This window comes from Telopea speciosissima, chromosome 2 (genome assembly GCF_018873765.1).
Source record: "Telopea speciosissima isolate NSW1024214 ecotype Mountain lineage chromosome 2, Tspe_v1, whole genome shotgun sequence".
Taxonomy (NCBI): domain Eukaryota; kingdom Viridiplantae; phylum Streptophyta; class Magnoliopsida; order Proteales; family Proteaceae; genus Telopea; species Telopea speciosissima.
In genome coordinates this window covers 27,128,290-27,143,180 of record NC_057917.1, presented here as the reverse complement: position 1 = coordinate 27,143,180, position 14,891 = coordinate 27,128,290, and the positions used below count along the sequence as shown (strand labels likewise).

Sequence of the window (14,891 nt, the reverse complement as noted above, 5' to 3'; positions counted from 1 at the left end):
AGGGGTGATGTAACCTTGAGTGCCGGTGATGACAGGTGTGGAAGATGAGTCTTTGGTGGTGTCGCTCGCTTAAACGATCTTGGCGAGTCCGAAATCGACGATTGGGGGCTTCAAGAGTTCATCTAATATGCCTGTTAGAAGATGGGTTGCAGATCCATACAATTGCACTACTCGCAGCCTGATGTACAGCTCCAACTCCATGTACTCTCTCCCCTACCCAAATATGTGGGGTCCACATCTGTTCAGATGTGTGTCTGGCTGTGGAAGGGGTGTTGGTGCAATGCCCAAGTCATAGGCTTGACACCTGTGCAAGCCCAAGGCAAAAACAACAAAGTTGTATTCTCTAGGCAATGTACTGGGCAATTGGCCCAAAGGCCCAGTGAAACGCGCAGAGTGTCTGAGACTGATTTATTGGACTCCAGACACCTAGGAATCTTACACATGGCCTGTAAACACCCTTCAGAGGTAAATGGGAATTTTAGAAACCATTACCCACCCCTGGAATCATGTGGACCCCACCAGTGCACCCAGAATGGCCCTGAAAGCACTCAAAAATGCATTCTTGGGAAGTGGGACCTAAGGCCAAACATGCCTTAGTCATCCTAAAATTATAAATAGGGAGGGACCAGTTCCCATTTCGTCCCTACTGCTGCTACTGAAATAGAAAGAGAGAAGGAGAAGGAGAAGGAAGAAGAAGAGAAGGAAAGAGACAAAGAGAAGAAGGAAGGTGAGACCTGAGCTGTCTCTGACACTAAACCAACCTGCATACAAGATCAAGGTAATAATCCCAATCTCTGTATACTGCTGTTCACCATGATAGACCACAGTTTTCTGGTCTGATTGGTGTTACAACACCATTTAGATGCTTAGGGAAGCTTGGGATCTTGCATGCAAGATTTGACCATCATATGGTCTGTTATACTGCTGCTACTGCAATTGAGATTGAAATCAGTCTCTGAGATGAGTTACACTGCAGACTTACACCCAGAGCATGCAGTCTAGGCATAGATCTCTGCATGCAATGAGATCTTTGCATACCTTAGCATAAGATCAGTATTATTTCATGAAAATACATGTAAAACAAGCCATGCATGCAGCCAAAGCTAGATCCAAAGCCTGAGCTCAGCCTGGACAGCCATTCTCTGTGCTGTCAGAGCACCCCCCAGCTCCCGAATGGGAAAGCCAAGCTTGAATCCATTTGGACCAATGGATTTTGCTTTATTTTTGGTCCATGGTCATCCCATTTGCATCCCTGATCGAAACCATGGCTGACCCTGTTGCAAAATCCAAGATTTTGAGCCTAAACTTGTGTTAAACAGGCTCTGGGCGATTGGCCCAAACGTCCAATGAAATATCCAGAGATGGCATTTGGGCTCAGATGTGAATTCTGCCTTTTGGACCTTCACCAATGGACCTAGGGCAGTATGGGGAGGATGTAAATGACCAAAATACCCCTCTCCACTAGTCCTTGCTGTCATCCATACCCCGGATGCTCAAGTAGGCTCCATAGGGCCAGGTAACCATGCCCAGAGCTGGTTTCAGCTGGGCTGTGAACCTTTGCATTAGTTTGAGAGGTTGTTTGGGCCATGCATAGGCAGGCTATGCTGTAGAAATACCATGAAATGTGAATCTTACATCTCTGGATGATGCACCGGGAAATAGATCCGAAAGCCCAATGCAAGACCTAGAGAATTCTAGGTAATACCTGTATTAATACAAAGTCAGTACAATTAAGCCTAAACCAACTCTAGGACACTAACGTAATCTTAAACTTTATTTGACACACTTTTATGATCTGGCAAACTAGGTTTTGATCCCGAGCTTAAGGTGCACAGTCAGTTACCAATCGGGACTGAGTCGACAGCTAAACCAGTGGGACTAGAACAAGGTGAGTGAAATTACACCGTGTGTGTAAATGTGACATGGCTATCGAGTCATGACAACTTACAATGATGTTACTTACTCTGTTTACTTATTTCAATTACTGTATGTTCTTCTAAGTAAGGAATGCTTGATTGGTGAATGTTGAGAATGAACAATGAATGCTTGTATGTGAAATGTTAGACTAGATGCCATAGCCGGCTTGGAAATGAGGCCTGCTGTAGCCCGTAGAATGGGATGCGGTTGACACCATTCGACTCATACTATGCCATATAGATGCATTGGATTAGAGTATTATCACCTGTGCTATGCACCCTTGCCAACAAGGGTGAGGTTTTGGATGCCTGTGAGAGTAACCATATAAAAGAGAAAAAGGAAAAGAAAAAGAAAAAGAAATGAAAAGAGAAAAGAGATGGAAATGTGATGCACCGAAAAGGTGGTTATGAGGCTATATGCCAGCAAAAGAAATATGATATGTTGAAATGTGGATAGATGCCTCACAGGTTAATCCCAGAGGGCTAGTCGGGCTGACTTTGGTGACTGATGCGGGAGCTGATCGGTCCTCTCCGACAACTCAATGGGTGTATCGCGGGAAGGAGTTAAAAACCCGCACTAGGGATACATGTATTGGGGATTGTAGTAGCACTTACCCGCCTTAGTTGTAATGTTAGGTGGCTAATAAATAAAATGAATTGCATATCATGTAGGACTCATATGGTTGTGCTTGTATGTGCATGCATGGTGATATTTTATTCACGGGCTCGGTGGATCTCACACTTTTTTGTATATGTTTTTGTTAAATGATCCTACAGGTGGATGTCTCTGTGGTGGGGAGGCTCATCTCCCAGAGAAGGGTTTTGGTTATTATGACAATATTGGTGTGGATCTGGACGGAGGCCATACCACTAGTACGAGTTTTTTCGGAGATAGTTGAGGAGGACCCGTGAGGGGTATGCAACTGACTCTATCTTTAAATGTGGGATTTCTTTTGGTTTGTACTAGGGATCCCATTTTTGTATAGCTTTGTTTTGGGGCTTGGGTTGCCGTGCCCTGTCTATATTCTTTTGAAAGCTGGGTCGAATAGAGTTGGGACTGCTGATGTTCAGAGAGAGAGAGAGAGAACTAAAAATAATGTTGTTGTATATATTTGCTTTCCCTTTGTTTTTCTTACAAGCTTAATGTAAATATTAGTTCTTCCGCAGCACTCTGTGTTGTATATCTTGTATTATTGTGGATGTGTGTGTCTGTGAATGGATTAACAGCTTCTAGATCCTTGGGGTTTGGCGGATTGCTATCATGCAATTCAGGTCACCTACAGAATCCTCCTAGGGGGTGGTTTGGGGTGTGACACTGAGGGAGTGTTTATCTACTTACTACCAAGCATCAAGATAAGCTATTAACATGGAGAAATCTCGTTTGACCTTTTCAGAAACTACACATACTTGGTGGTTTTCAGGAATCTTTGCATATTCCTTATGGTTCAGGACTTAAAAAGCATCTTGGATTACCAATTGATTTTGTGTCTCCAAGACTTCACTCTTTCAAGATGTTGCAACTAGGGTAGATAACAAGCTACAACGGTGGAAATCAAAGCTTCTTTCATATGTAGGTAAAAATGTTTTTGTTGAAGTCGGTTGTCTTTTAAATGTCTAATTATGCTTGTATGCATTTCAAACTCCCAACTTCATATCATAAACATTTGAGACAAGTGACATCTAATTTCTTTTGGGGGGAAAGAATGGAAGGCCAAAAAATGCATTGGAGATCTTGGGATCGCTTGTGCCAATCCAAGGAGAAGGGTGGGTTGGGTTTTTGTGATCCTGCTTGTCATAATAGGACCATATTATCTAAAATTGCTTGACGACTTTGGTTAGATGGAGATAGTCTGCTGGCTCGATTTTTTAAGTCTATCTACTATAGCTATCCTAATACATCTCTACTTCATGCTAAGGATGGTAACCAACCAAGTTGGGGTTGAAGAAGTACTTTGGAAGGGACTAGAATACTAAAAATAGGGTTGTGTTGGGGTATTTGGAGATGGAGAATGTATTGATGTATGGAATGATAGATGGATATACAGGGTTCAAGGTTATTACACCACGGCTAGAGGTTTCCAATATTTTCAAGGTTGCACAATTAATTGACCAAGAAAATAGGATCTAGAATTATAATTTATTGCATTCCTTATTTTCCTTATCAGATGTGGAAAATATATTGTAGATCCAAATCCCTTTATTTCCTCAATCAGATAAACTAGAATAAATGGCTTCTAAGATTGGTATCTTTACTATTAAGAGTATACCATTTAGTTGCATCACATTTAACTGAGAAGAGGAATTCAATGGCATCTTCTTCGAGATCTCATTCCTGGTAGAGCGCTCTAGATGACATATGGAAGAAAGTCTAGTGTTCTAAGACTATATCGAAGATCCAACGTTTCTTATAGAGGTCATGCGCATCAGGTGTTGCTAGAACCGATGCACTTCGACAACATAATATTCCTGTGGATCGTTTTTGTAATCGCCGGAGTTGCATAGAAACAATCACACATTTTGTCAGGTTATTCTTTTGCTCGGGCAGTATGGTTTGGGTGTACCTTAGGTCTTGCTATTCTATCTAGCGATGATCCATCATTTTATATGTGGATTCAGGGATGAGGTTTTATTGCTACTGGCGACAAGGTAACTAGATGGGCTGTGATATCTCAGTGCACCTTCATCTACAGATCATTATGGAAAGCTCGAAATGATGTTGCAATTGGACGTTGTGACTGGTCACCTTCGGAGGTTATACAAGCTTCTCTATCAACTTTCGAAGAGTTTTAGAACACCCTTTTTGGTTCTATCCTGCTTCCTGCTACACACACCACTTCTTCAATAAATACTTCGGCTTGGACTGCTCCTTCTCCAGGTATGGTAAGGTAAACTGTGGTGCAAGTTTGCATTCTAACACACCTAATGGTGGACTTGTAGTTCTTTGCCAAGATTGTCATGGGACACCTCTACATGCTATATCAATACCAGCAAGATTTGATGAAACCGCAATTGGTGAAGCTTTAGCTATCCATTCAGCAATGTTGGAAGCAATCTCAGAAGAATTTGAGAAGGTGGTTCTTGAATCAAACAACAAAGATGTGATCTCCTACCTACTGAAAGGAATCACATCTTCTCCTCTCAATTTTAGAACCATTCTGGTGGTTATTATTCATCTTTCATCCTATTTTGAAATATGTAATTTCAACATTATTCCAAGGGAGTGTAACAGCTTGGCTGACTCCCTGGCAAGGAGGGCCATATCGGTAATGTGTATATTGGTGTGGCTGATTAATTTCCGATCCATGTCTTCTTGAGTTGTGTACTCTCCAGCCATGAGCTTTCACGTTATGAATAAATAATGTTTATCTTACCTAAAAAAAATTTGAAAGTGACTTGTCATTATGGACTGTGGTTGTCATAGATATATGAAAGGACAATATTTATCCTCACTGAAAAGAAGTTTTGTTATCCTAAAAGGCAAACAAGGTAAGGTTACAATCTTGTTGTAACCTTGGTCACGTGAATCCTACGCCTAGACACATGAGCACACAGAATTACCACCTTACCCCTCTTGAAAAACAAAAAAAAAAAAACCATCCATGTTGATATTGCTATGTACGTTCACATTTACCCTCATGCTGGTGCAGGGACAACATGATCAAACAGCGATCACTTGCCTATATATATATGGTACATCAGATATGTTTAGAATTCTGTAGACAGATAAGGCTCAAGGTTTGTTAGTCATATGTCAATCTCTCAAGCAGAAATTGAGGTGGCCAAGGTGGCAGAGTTTGAATTTATTAAAATGCAGAACCATGGTATGACACATGCTAATAATGCATGGAGTGCTGAGAAATATAAAAATACATGATGGATATGCATGATAGGATATTCGATTGAATTTCAATCTAAAATACAAATATTTTCTATAAGAAAAAGACGGTTACCTGGTCGCATGTAGCTTGCGTCTAGATACAGCCCCTGAAATGATCGCCCACACCCTACAAAATGAAAAATCCCACTTAATGAATGCGCGTGCACGTACTCGCATTGCCCCCATGAACACTCCCATAGTCACCATTAGCAATAAGTGCCCAATCCATACCCATACCCCAAGCATTGTACGTCATATCATCCTGTACTGCTGCTCAATCTGTTCCTGATCCCCTCAGTCCTTCCAACCCCCCTGGAGATATTTTATAATGATGGCACGAATGCCCATTTGTTGGCTCATGATTGGTGGTGCGCTTTGTTCTAAATCTTTTAACAAATTCCGGTTGCTTTGGTCCACTCTGTAATATTTGCGTAATTATTTGCTTGACGAGAAAGAGATATCCCGGATAGATGAAAATTTAGGGGATTTGTTCTCTGCAGATACTTTTGTCTTCATCAACTGTTGTTCTCTGCAGATAGAGATACAGTACCCAGGAATAGCACAACCCCAATCATGTGGAGAGAGAAAGAGAGAGAGAGAGAGGAAACACCATTTGAAGCTTTTTCCCTATCACGTGGTTGGATGGGTTGGAGGCCTGCAGTCAGAATCACTGAATATTTGATAAATGGATGCAACCTTTCCATGAAAAGATGCAATTTAACCCATGTAGGTGTCACGTGTCATCGAATTATTCTCCTTACTTAATGTAAAATAAGAGGGGCCCTCCTTAGCTTAGCTAACTTATATATTCACTACATAATAGAACTGCTTACAAAGTGTAAAACCCTCACTCTGACGAGACCATACAGCTATTTAACTCGAAGGATATATAAAAAAAACAGTGAAGAAAGACAGACACAAACAAGTGCATATCTTTTTTCTAGTGTACACTATCATTATTCTAAGCAATAAGTCCCTGTTTGTGAGCATTTCTTTGGGCCTACACGACCACACAATCAACTTATTTAGCAACAAAACCCTTTAATAATTTTGGTACTTAAATTAGATTTTGTTGCAGTAGCGAATGGTCTCTTGTGCTGTGGTGGGGACTTCAACGTCTTCTTGCTGCTGTTTCCCTCTGCGCATTAAAGAAGACCGCAGCTACAGGAAGTCCGAGTTCATTCTCCGCAGCAAAGCTTCGGGTGTTGAAGTGATCCCTTGAAGTTGGTGGGCTTACTGTATTCCTGCGCCTCTGCTTGAAGAGCACAAACACAAACCTGTGGATCCCTATATTAGGCCTTGGGATCTCATAGCTCACAACCTCCCTTCCTGTTTCAAATATTAATTTTCACAAAAAAACATATCAGTTTTCTTTTCTCTCTCTGTCTCTCTCTTTCTCTTTCTGAAAACAAAAAAAAAATTGAATGACGAATATGGAAAAATAGCTTACCAAATGTAGCATCTGTGGTGCCTGGAATGTCGGTAACAATCCTGTAATATATAAAGATGGTAAGTTATTTCTTCTGTTTCAAACCTGCTAACGTCTCCGTTTTTTTTTTTTAATTTTTGGTCCCTTCTCTGGCAATTCTGTTTATCTTTCTTTGTGTTTTCTTGGTATAGAACTGAAACAGTGGATCTTACTTATGTGTAGATTATAGAATCCTCTTGGGATTAGGTAGGTGTACCTACACTGTACACCTTACCTTACTCTCTTCACCATTAATTGAATCTCCTTTGGGTAACATGTAGTTTTCACTAAATTTAAATTTTAAAAGCTTTAAACAAAGGGAGAAGGAAAGAAAGGTGGGGGAGGGGGGGGGGGGGGATGTTTCTGTAGTGTATACCAGTGCAGGTGTTCCCTCAAATATGGATCACTAGGGCCAGGAACATCTGGGTCTGTCATCACCTACGAAAGAGAAAGGTGGGTTCAATAAAATTTGAAAATATAAAGAACGTTAGGGGATTTGAGTGTTAGAATCACAAAACGTTCAAGTCCATGAGTGGAGAAGCTGAGATTTAAAATAAAATAAAATAAAGTATGTAAAGGAATACCAGTGTGAAGAAAGATCTCATGTCTCCTCCATGAACCTCAACCCTCGGCCTAGATGTAACCGTGGAGGGGAAGAGCTCATGGCCATTGCAGACTTGCTTGTTGTTGTAAGTTACTGCCATATTCACTGTTGGAGAGTAGGAGTCAAGGACATCTCCAATCACTCTTCCAACAATAAGAGGCTCTAATGTTCTTGCCATGAGAAGGATAAAGAGAAAAGGCAGGTGGGTCTGGAGGACTTTGTGATTGTATAGGGAAATGTTTCTGTGGAGGGAGGCTCTATCTTAATGGTTTTGGAAGTAGAAGCATCAAATTTATAGTTTTAGAAGATCTATGGAGGCTAGGTACAAGTGAATAAAATATGTATAGAATCTATACATCACAAAAAGTATAGTGCTGAGTTTTCTATTACTTTTTTCTTTTTCTGTTAACCTAGATCAATAAAGCAACACCTCAAGGGCTTCTCTCTCCTCACTTTGTTTGCCTTTTTGTTCAAGGGGACAACTACAGTCAATAATGTACACACACATAATTTTGAAGGAAAACTGATTGCAAGCCATGTAGTCAAATAAGGTGTTGGGCCTACCAAGGGTGGAACCTTGGGAGAGAGAGAGAGAGAGAGATGATGGGCAAGTTATTAGTAGCCAAATAAGAGCCAATCCTCTTGGACCCAATAAGGGTGGAACTGTTGGGGGTCTTTTTTGTTTCCGTTGGAATTTTTTCTATAATTGTGTGAACGATTTTGGGTCATTCTGTGGTTCAATGTTGGTTTGATTTTTTAGCGGTTTTGGGTCATTATTTGGTTCAATGTTGGCCTGGTTTTTTGGCTAAGGGACATGTATCTTCAAAGAGACATATCCAAGGGACATGTATCTTCAAAGAGACATATCCATTTGTATAGGTGCATTCATAGCACTTGGATTAGAATCTTTTAATCTAATCCATTGATCCAAGAGACACATCTACACCATGGGGTATCTCCAAGAGACACACCTACACCATGGGGTTTCTTCAAGAGACACTTACATATAAGTGCTTGGATTAAAATCTTTTAATCCTGTCCACTCATGTCAATGGACACACCCATTCCATGAGGTGTCATGAAGGGGTGCATCTACCACTATAAATAAAGGTGAAATGGACAGTCCAAAGCATTCAATTTTTGTGGTACAATTTCAGTCAGTCAAGCATTAACATTTTCTCAGTTCTTTGATAGTTTTAAGTGATTACTGTCTCTGCAAATCAGTAATCAGTCCTGCCTGTTTTATCTTGGGAGGCAGATTTACTGCAACCCAGTGCAGTAATAGGGTGCAAATACTGTCTTAAGGACAGAGCATTCTCGTTCGACTCAGGCTATCTCTCCGTCCTCTCCTTCCTTTGATATTAGTTTTCTAACAATCTTAAGACAGTATTTGATCAATGGAGGAGACAACAGCGATAAAGATACCTGGGAACGAGATCACCAAATTGGACAAGTTTGATGGTTCGTTCTTCAAGCGTTGGAAAGGGAAGATGTATTTCTTCCTCACTGCTTTGAAGATTACACATGTTATGAATGAAGAGAAGCCAACAGCACCGACAAACACCACTGGAGAAACTTCAAGTGGAGAAACACCGGTATAGAAACAGCAGTGCTAGAAGTGGGAACAAGATGACTTCATGTGTAAGGGCTACATTCTCAATGGGTTGTCAAACACACTTTATGATGTGTATGAGCCCAAATTTACAGACAGCACGTCAAGAGAACTATGGGAGGATCTCGACAAAAAGTACAAAATTGAGGATGTTGGCAACAAGAAGTTTCTTGTAAGTAAGTTATTTGATTACAGAATGGTAGGTGATAAATCTATTATTTCACAAACTTATGAGTTGCAAGATCTCACGAATAAAATAATCTCTGAGGGTCATTCTCTTGATGAGTCTTTCCAAGTATCTACAATTATTTCTAAGTTACCTCTTATTTGGAAAGACTGTCGGAAAGAGTTGAAATAAAAGAAAGATGCAATGACTATGCAAGAGCTGATAAAGTATATCCAAGTTGAAGAGAATTCTCGCAAATTGGATAAACTTGAATTGGAGGAAAAATCTCCAAAGGCTCATGTTATAGAAAATGCATCTTCTAAGGGCAAAAAGAGAAAGTTTGATGGGAAAGGATCTATTTCGGAAAATAAGAAGGGTAGTTTTACTAACACTAAAGCGGCTTACTAGAAATGCGAAAAAATCGGTCATTTCAAGAAACAGTGTAGAGTCTTTCTCAAGGAGAAGCAACAGAAGGACCAAGCCAACATGGTTGAAAATGATGATTGGACTGCTATGATATCTGAGGTATATACAGTGGGTGATGATGAGGAATGGTGGATAGATTCTGGTGCAACCAAACACGTTGCCAAGAACAAAAATATGTTCAAAGTTTATGAACCTATAGCAGATGGACAAGATCTCTTTATGAAAAATTCTTCAACTGCTAAGGTTATAGGTAAAGGCACAGTGGTTCTGAATCTCACCTCCGAAAAGAAGCTTACTTTGAATGATGTACTTCATGTTCCTGATATTAGGAAGAATTTAATGTCTGTAAGCTTGCTTGACAAACATGGATTTAAAATCCTGTTTGAGTCAGGGAACATCATCGTGTCCAAAGGGGGAATTTATGTTGGGAAAGGTTATGCATCGAATGGCATGTATAAGTTTAATATGATTAATGGAAATCCATCTTCTGCTTACATTGTTTCTACTTTTGATACATGACATTCTAAACTTGGGCATGTTAATTATAAGTGCATGAGAAATATGGTTAAATTAGACTTATTACCAGAATGCATATCTTCTAGTCAAGACAAATGTTTTATATGCATCAAGTCTAAAATTGCTAGGAAGTCTTTTAAGAAAGTAGAAAGGAATACACAACTCTGAGAATTGGTATATTCTGATTTGTGTGAGTTAGAAGGTATTCTAATTAGAAGTGGTAAAAGATATTTCATCACTTTTATAGATGACTGTTCGAAATATACATATGTATACCTGTTAAGGATTAAAGATGAGACTTTGGAGAAATTCAAAATCTACAAAGCCGAAGTTGAAAATCAATTAGACCGTAAGACTAAAATCTTACGAACTGATAGAGGAAGGGAATACTTCTCTACCGATGATTTATGTGAAGTTTATGGAATTATTCATCAAACAACGGCACCCTATTGTCCTCAACAGAATGGAGTAGCAGAAAGAAAAAATAGGACTCTAACAGAAATGGTGAATACACTTTTACTTACTTTTGACTTACCAAAGAATTTATGGGGGGAAGCATTAATTACTGCTTGTCATATACTTAACCGTATACCCCATAAAAAGACTAATATCACTCCCTATGAATATTGGATGAAGAGAAAACCTTCTCTTGGATATTTCAAAGTATGGGGATGTATAGTATTAGTAAGATTAACTGATCCTAAAAGACTTAAATTAGGTGAAAAGACAATTGAATGTATTTTTATTGGCTATGCCCAACATAGCAAGGCCTATAGATTCCTAACGATGGAATCAACAGAGACCGTTAGCTAAAATACAATTTTAGAATCTAGAGATGCTGAGTTCTTTGATGATTCATTCTCTAGGAATCAGAAGAATGAAGATACAAACAAGGAGAATCAAGATACAGTTCAATCAAACTCTGAGAATAATGAGAGTGTTGAACCAAGAAGAAGTAAAAGAGTTAGAGTAGAAAAATCCTTTGGCCCAGATTTCTATCAATTCTTGGTAGAAGGAAATAGAAATGAAGTTACATATTTTTGTGTGTATAATGTTGAACATGATCCATTGACTTTCCGAGAAGCCATGAATTCTCAAGATTCTGCCTTTTGGTAAGAAGCTATAAATGATGAAATGGATTCTCTCATGGATAATAAAATATGGGTTTTAACAGATTTACTTCCTGGATTTAAACCTATTGGTTGTAAATGGATCTTCAAGCGAAAGCTTAAAACTGATGGAACCATTGATAAGTTTAAAGCTAGGCTTGGAGCCAAGAGCTTTAATCAAAATGAAGGTATTGACTATTTTGATACATATGCTCTAGTTGCTAGAATTAGTACAATTAGATTATTAATTGCTTTAGCATCGATTAATAAACTTGTTATACACCAAACGGATGTTAAAACTGTTTTTCCAAATGGAGATTTAGAAGAAGTCTACATGGAACAACCTGAAGGATTTGTTTTGAAAGGCCAAGAAAGTAAGGTTTGTAAATTAGTCAAATCTTTATATGGTCTAAAACAAGCTCCTAAGCAATAGCATGATAAATTTGACCAAAACGTTGTAGCAAATGGATTTAGAATAAATGAATCTGATAAATAAGTTTATTCTAAATTCAAGAATGGACATGGTGTTATAATATGTTTATATGTTGATGATATGTTAATCTTTGGTACTAATTCAAGCATTGTTTTAGAGACAGGCTTTTTTATCTTCATGTTTTGATATGAAAGATATGGGTGAAGTAAACGTAATTTTGGGAATCAAAATTGTTAGATCATCTGATTCTATTTTTCATTAACACAGTCTCATTACATAAAGAAAATCTTAAAGAAATTAAATCATGAGGATTGTAAACCAATTGCTACCCCATATGATCATTCTATTAGATTAACTTCTAATGAAGGAAGTTGTATATCTCAATTGGAATACTCTAGTATCATTGGCAGCTTAATGTATACCATGCAGTGCACTTGTCCTGATATAGCTTTTGCAGTTGGTATTTTGAGTAGGTTTACTCATAATCCTGGATAAATTTATTGGAATGTGATTTCTAGAGTACTTAAGTACTTAAAGGGTACAATGAATTATGCATTAAGTTATAAGGATTTCTCACAGTACTAGAAGGATACATAGATGCAAATTGGATTATAGAATCCGATGAATCAAAATCCACAAGTGGTTGGATATTTACCTTGGGTGGAGGATCAATATCTTGGGGATCCAAGAAACAGACTGTGGTTTCACACTCTACTATGGAGTCTGAGTTTATTGCTTTAGCAATGACAGTAAAGGAAGCAGAATGGCTTAGGGACCTATTAGCAGAGATTCCTCTGTGGCCTAAGCCAATGTCTGCTATATCAATATCTTGTGATAATGAAGCAACATTATCAATAGCTTTTAATAAAGTTTACAATGGAAAGTCAAGGTATATCAGTTTAAGACATAGCTATGTAAGGGAACAACTCGTCAAGGGAGTTGTGACTATTAGTTATGTAAAGTCAAAGAAAAATTTGGCTGATCCCTTAACAGAAGGCTTAGGCAGGGATGTGGTATGGAAGACTTCCAGGGAGATGGGTTTAAAACTTTTAAATGAGAGATAACCTGCAAGTGGAAACCAACTAGACACTAGACCAACATCTAGTCATCTAGTTTAATAAAAAAACACTTGTAGTAATAATCGATTATGCACTTAATTAGTAGAGATAATATCTCTTGTCATCTCAAGGTAGTGCATGTATGTAAGGAGAAACAGACAGAGGATATGATCAATCCTTTAATGAATCTATGTCCTATAGGAAATACAAGTCATACATTTGCATATTATTAGATTCACCTATATAAGTGCAGGAAGTGGGGCCGCTTCTGCGAGATTCAAAGCTTGTCTCTAAGGCACTTATGAAAACCTAAGATGAAAGCATAAGGCCATAAATGTTCGGGTATTTTTGAAACTATGTCAAGTAAATCATATGTCTAGTATATGAGATTTGTCGCTATAAATTCTAAGTTCAAGGCCTTGTCTACTTTGATTTTGACAAATCCTAATGTATTTTGACAACATGAAGGTTTAAGTCGAACGACACCTTTATGTACGTATGATTTAAACGTACAGAGAGATTATTGACTGAGACTCAATTATTTTAAAATTGGGAAAAATTATTGGAATTTTTTCAATAATTGTGTGGACTGTTTTGGGTCATTCTTTGGTTCAATGTTGGTATGATTTTTTAGCCGTTTTAGGTCATTATTTGGTTTAATGTTAGCCTGATTTTTTTGCTAAGGGACATGTATCTTCAAAGAGACATATCCAAGGGACATGTATCTTCAAAAAGACATATCCATTTGTATAGGTGCCTTCATAGCACTTGGATTAGAATCTTTTAATCTAATCCATTGATCCAAGAGACACATCTACACCATGGGGTATTTCCAAGAGACACACCTACACCATGGGTATTTCCAAGAGACACACCTACACCATGGGGTATCTTCAAGAGACACTTACATATAAGTGCTTGGATTAAAATCTTTTAATCCTGTCCACTCGATCATGTCAATGGACACACCCATTCCATGAGGTGTCTTGAAAGGGTACATCTACCACTATAAATAAAGGTGAAATGGACAGTCCAAAGCATTTAATTTTTGTGGTACAATTTCAGTCAGTCAAGCATTAACATTTTCTCAATTCTTTGATAGTTTCAAGTGATTACTGTCTCTGCAAATCAGTAATTAGTCCAGACTGTTGTTATCTTGGGAGACAGATTTGCTGCAACCCAGTGCAGTAATAGGGTGCAAATACTGTCTTAAGGACCGAGCGTTCTCGTTCGACTTAGGCTACCTCTCCGTCCTCTCCTTCCTTTGATATTAGTTTTCTAACAGTTTTTTTTTTTTTTTTTTTTGGGTGGGGGGGGGGGGGGGAGAGAAGAGATAGAGAACCGTATCTTGAAAGTCCACTGAAACCTTTAAGCGATGTGCAAACCCACGCCACCCCACTCCCAGGTTCCCAGCCATTCTTTCGACAGGTTTTGTGTTTTTTCTTCAATTATGTCTAAACACCGCACTAAGTTGACAGTTTTGGAAAAGGTTGAATTCTTTTTTTTGTTTGGAAATCCCGACCTGACTAGAACATTCCCAACAAACAGAATACATTTTGCTTATCCTTCCTGCCTAACTCCCACCCCAAAAGGAAAAAAAAAACAAAGAAATGGTGCAGATGTCATTCTAATGTTTTTTTCTTCTACTTTCTTTTTCATTTAAGGTAAAAAAAGAAGAAATTCTTGATAGGTTGTCGTTAGAACCT

General features: G+C 38.5%; 1 protein-coding gene across 1 annotated transcript; it reads right to left on the bottom strand.

Annotated features, from left to right (window-relative positions):
* Positions 1-6,650: 6,650 nt before the first annotated feature.
* LOC122652302 (protein TERMINAL FLOWER 1-like) lies at positions 6,651-8,135 on the bottom strand. Its single transcript, XM_043846007.1, has 4 exons — positions 7,846-8,135; positions 7,638-7,699; positions 7,244-7,284; positions 6,651-7,122 (listed from the first exon to the last, which is right to left on the bottom strand). Exons 1-4 carry the CDS (start codon positions 8,041-8,043, stop codon positions 6,905-6,907), a joined length of 519 nt encoding a protein of 172 aa, XP_043701942.1. The 5' UTR covers positions 8,044-8,135; the 3' UTR covers positions 6,651-6,904.
* Positions 8,136-14,891: the final 6,756 nt, after the last annotated feature.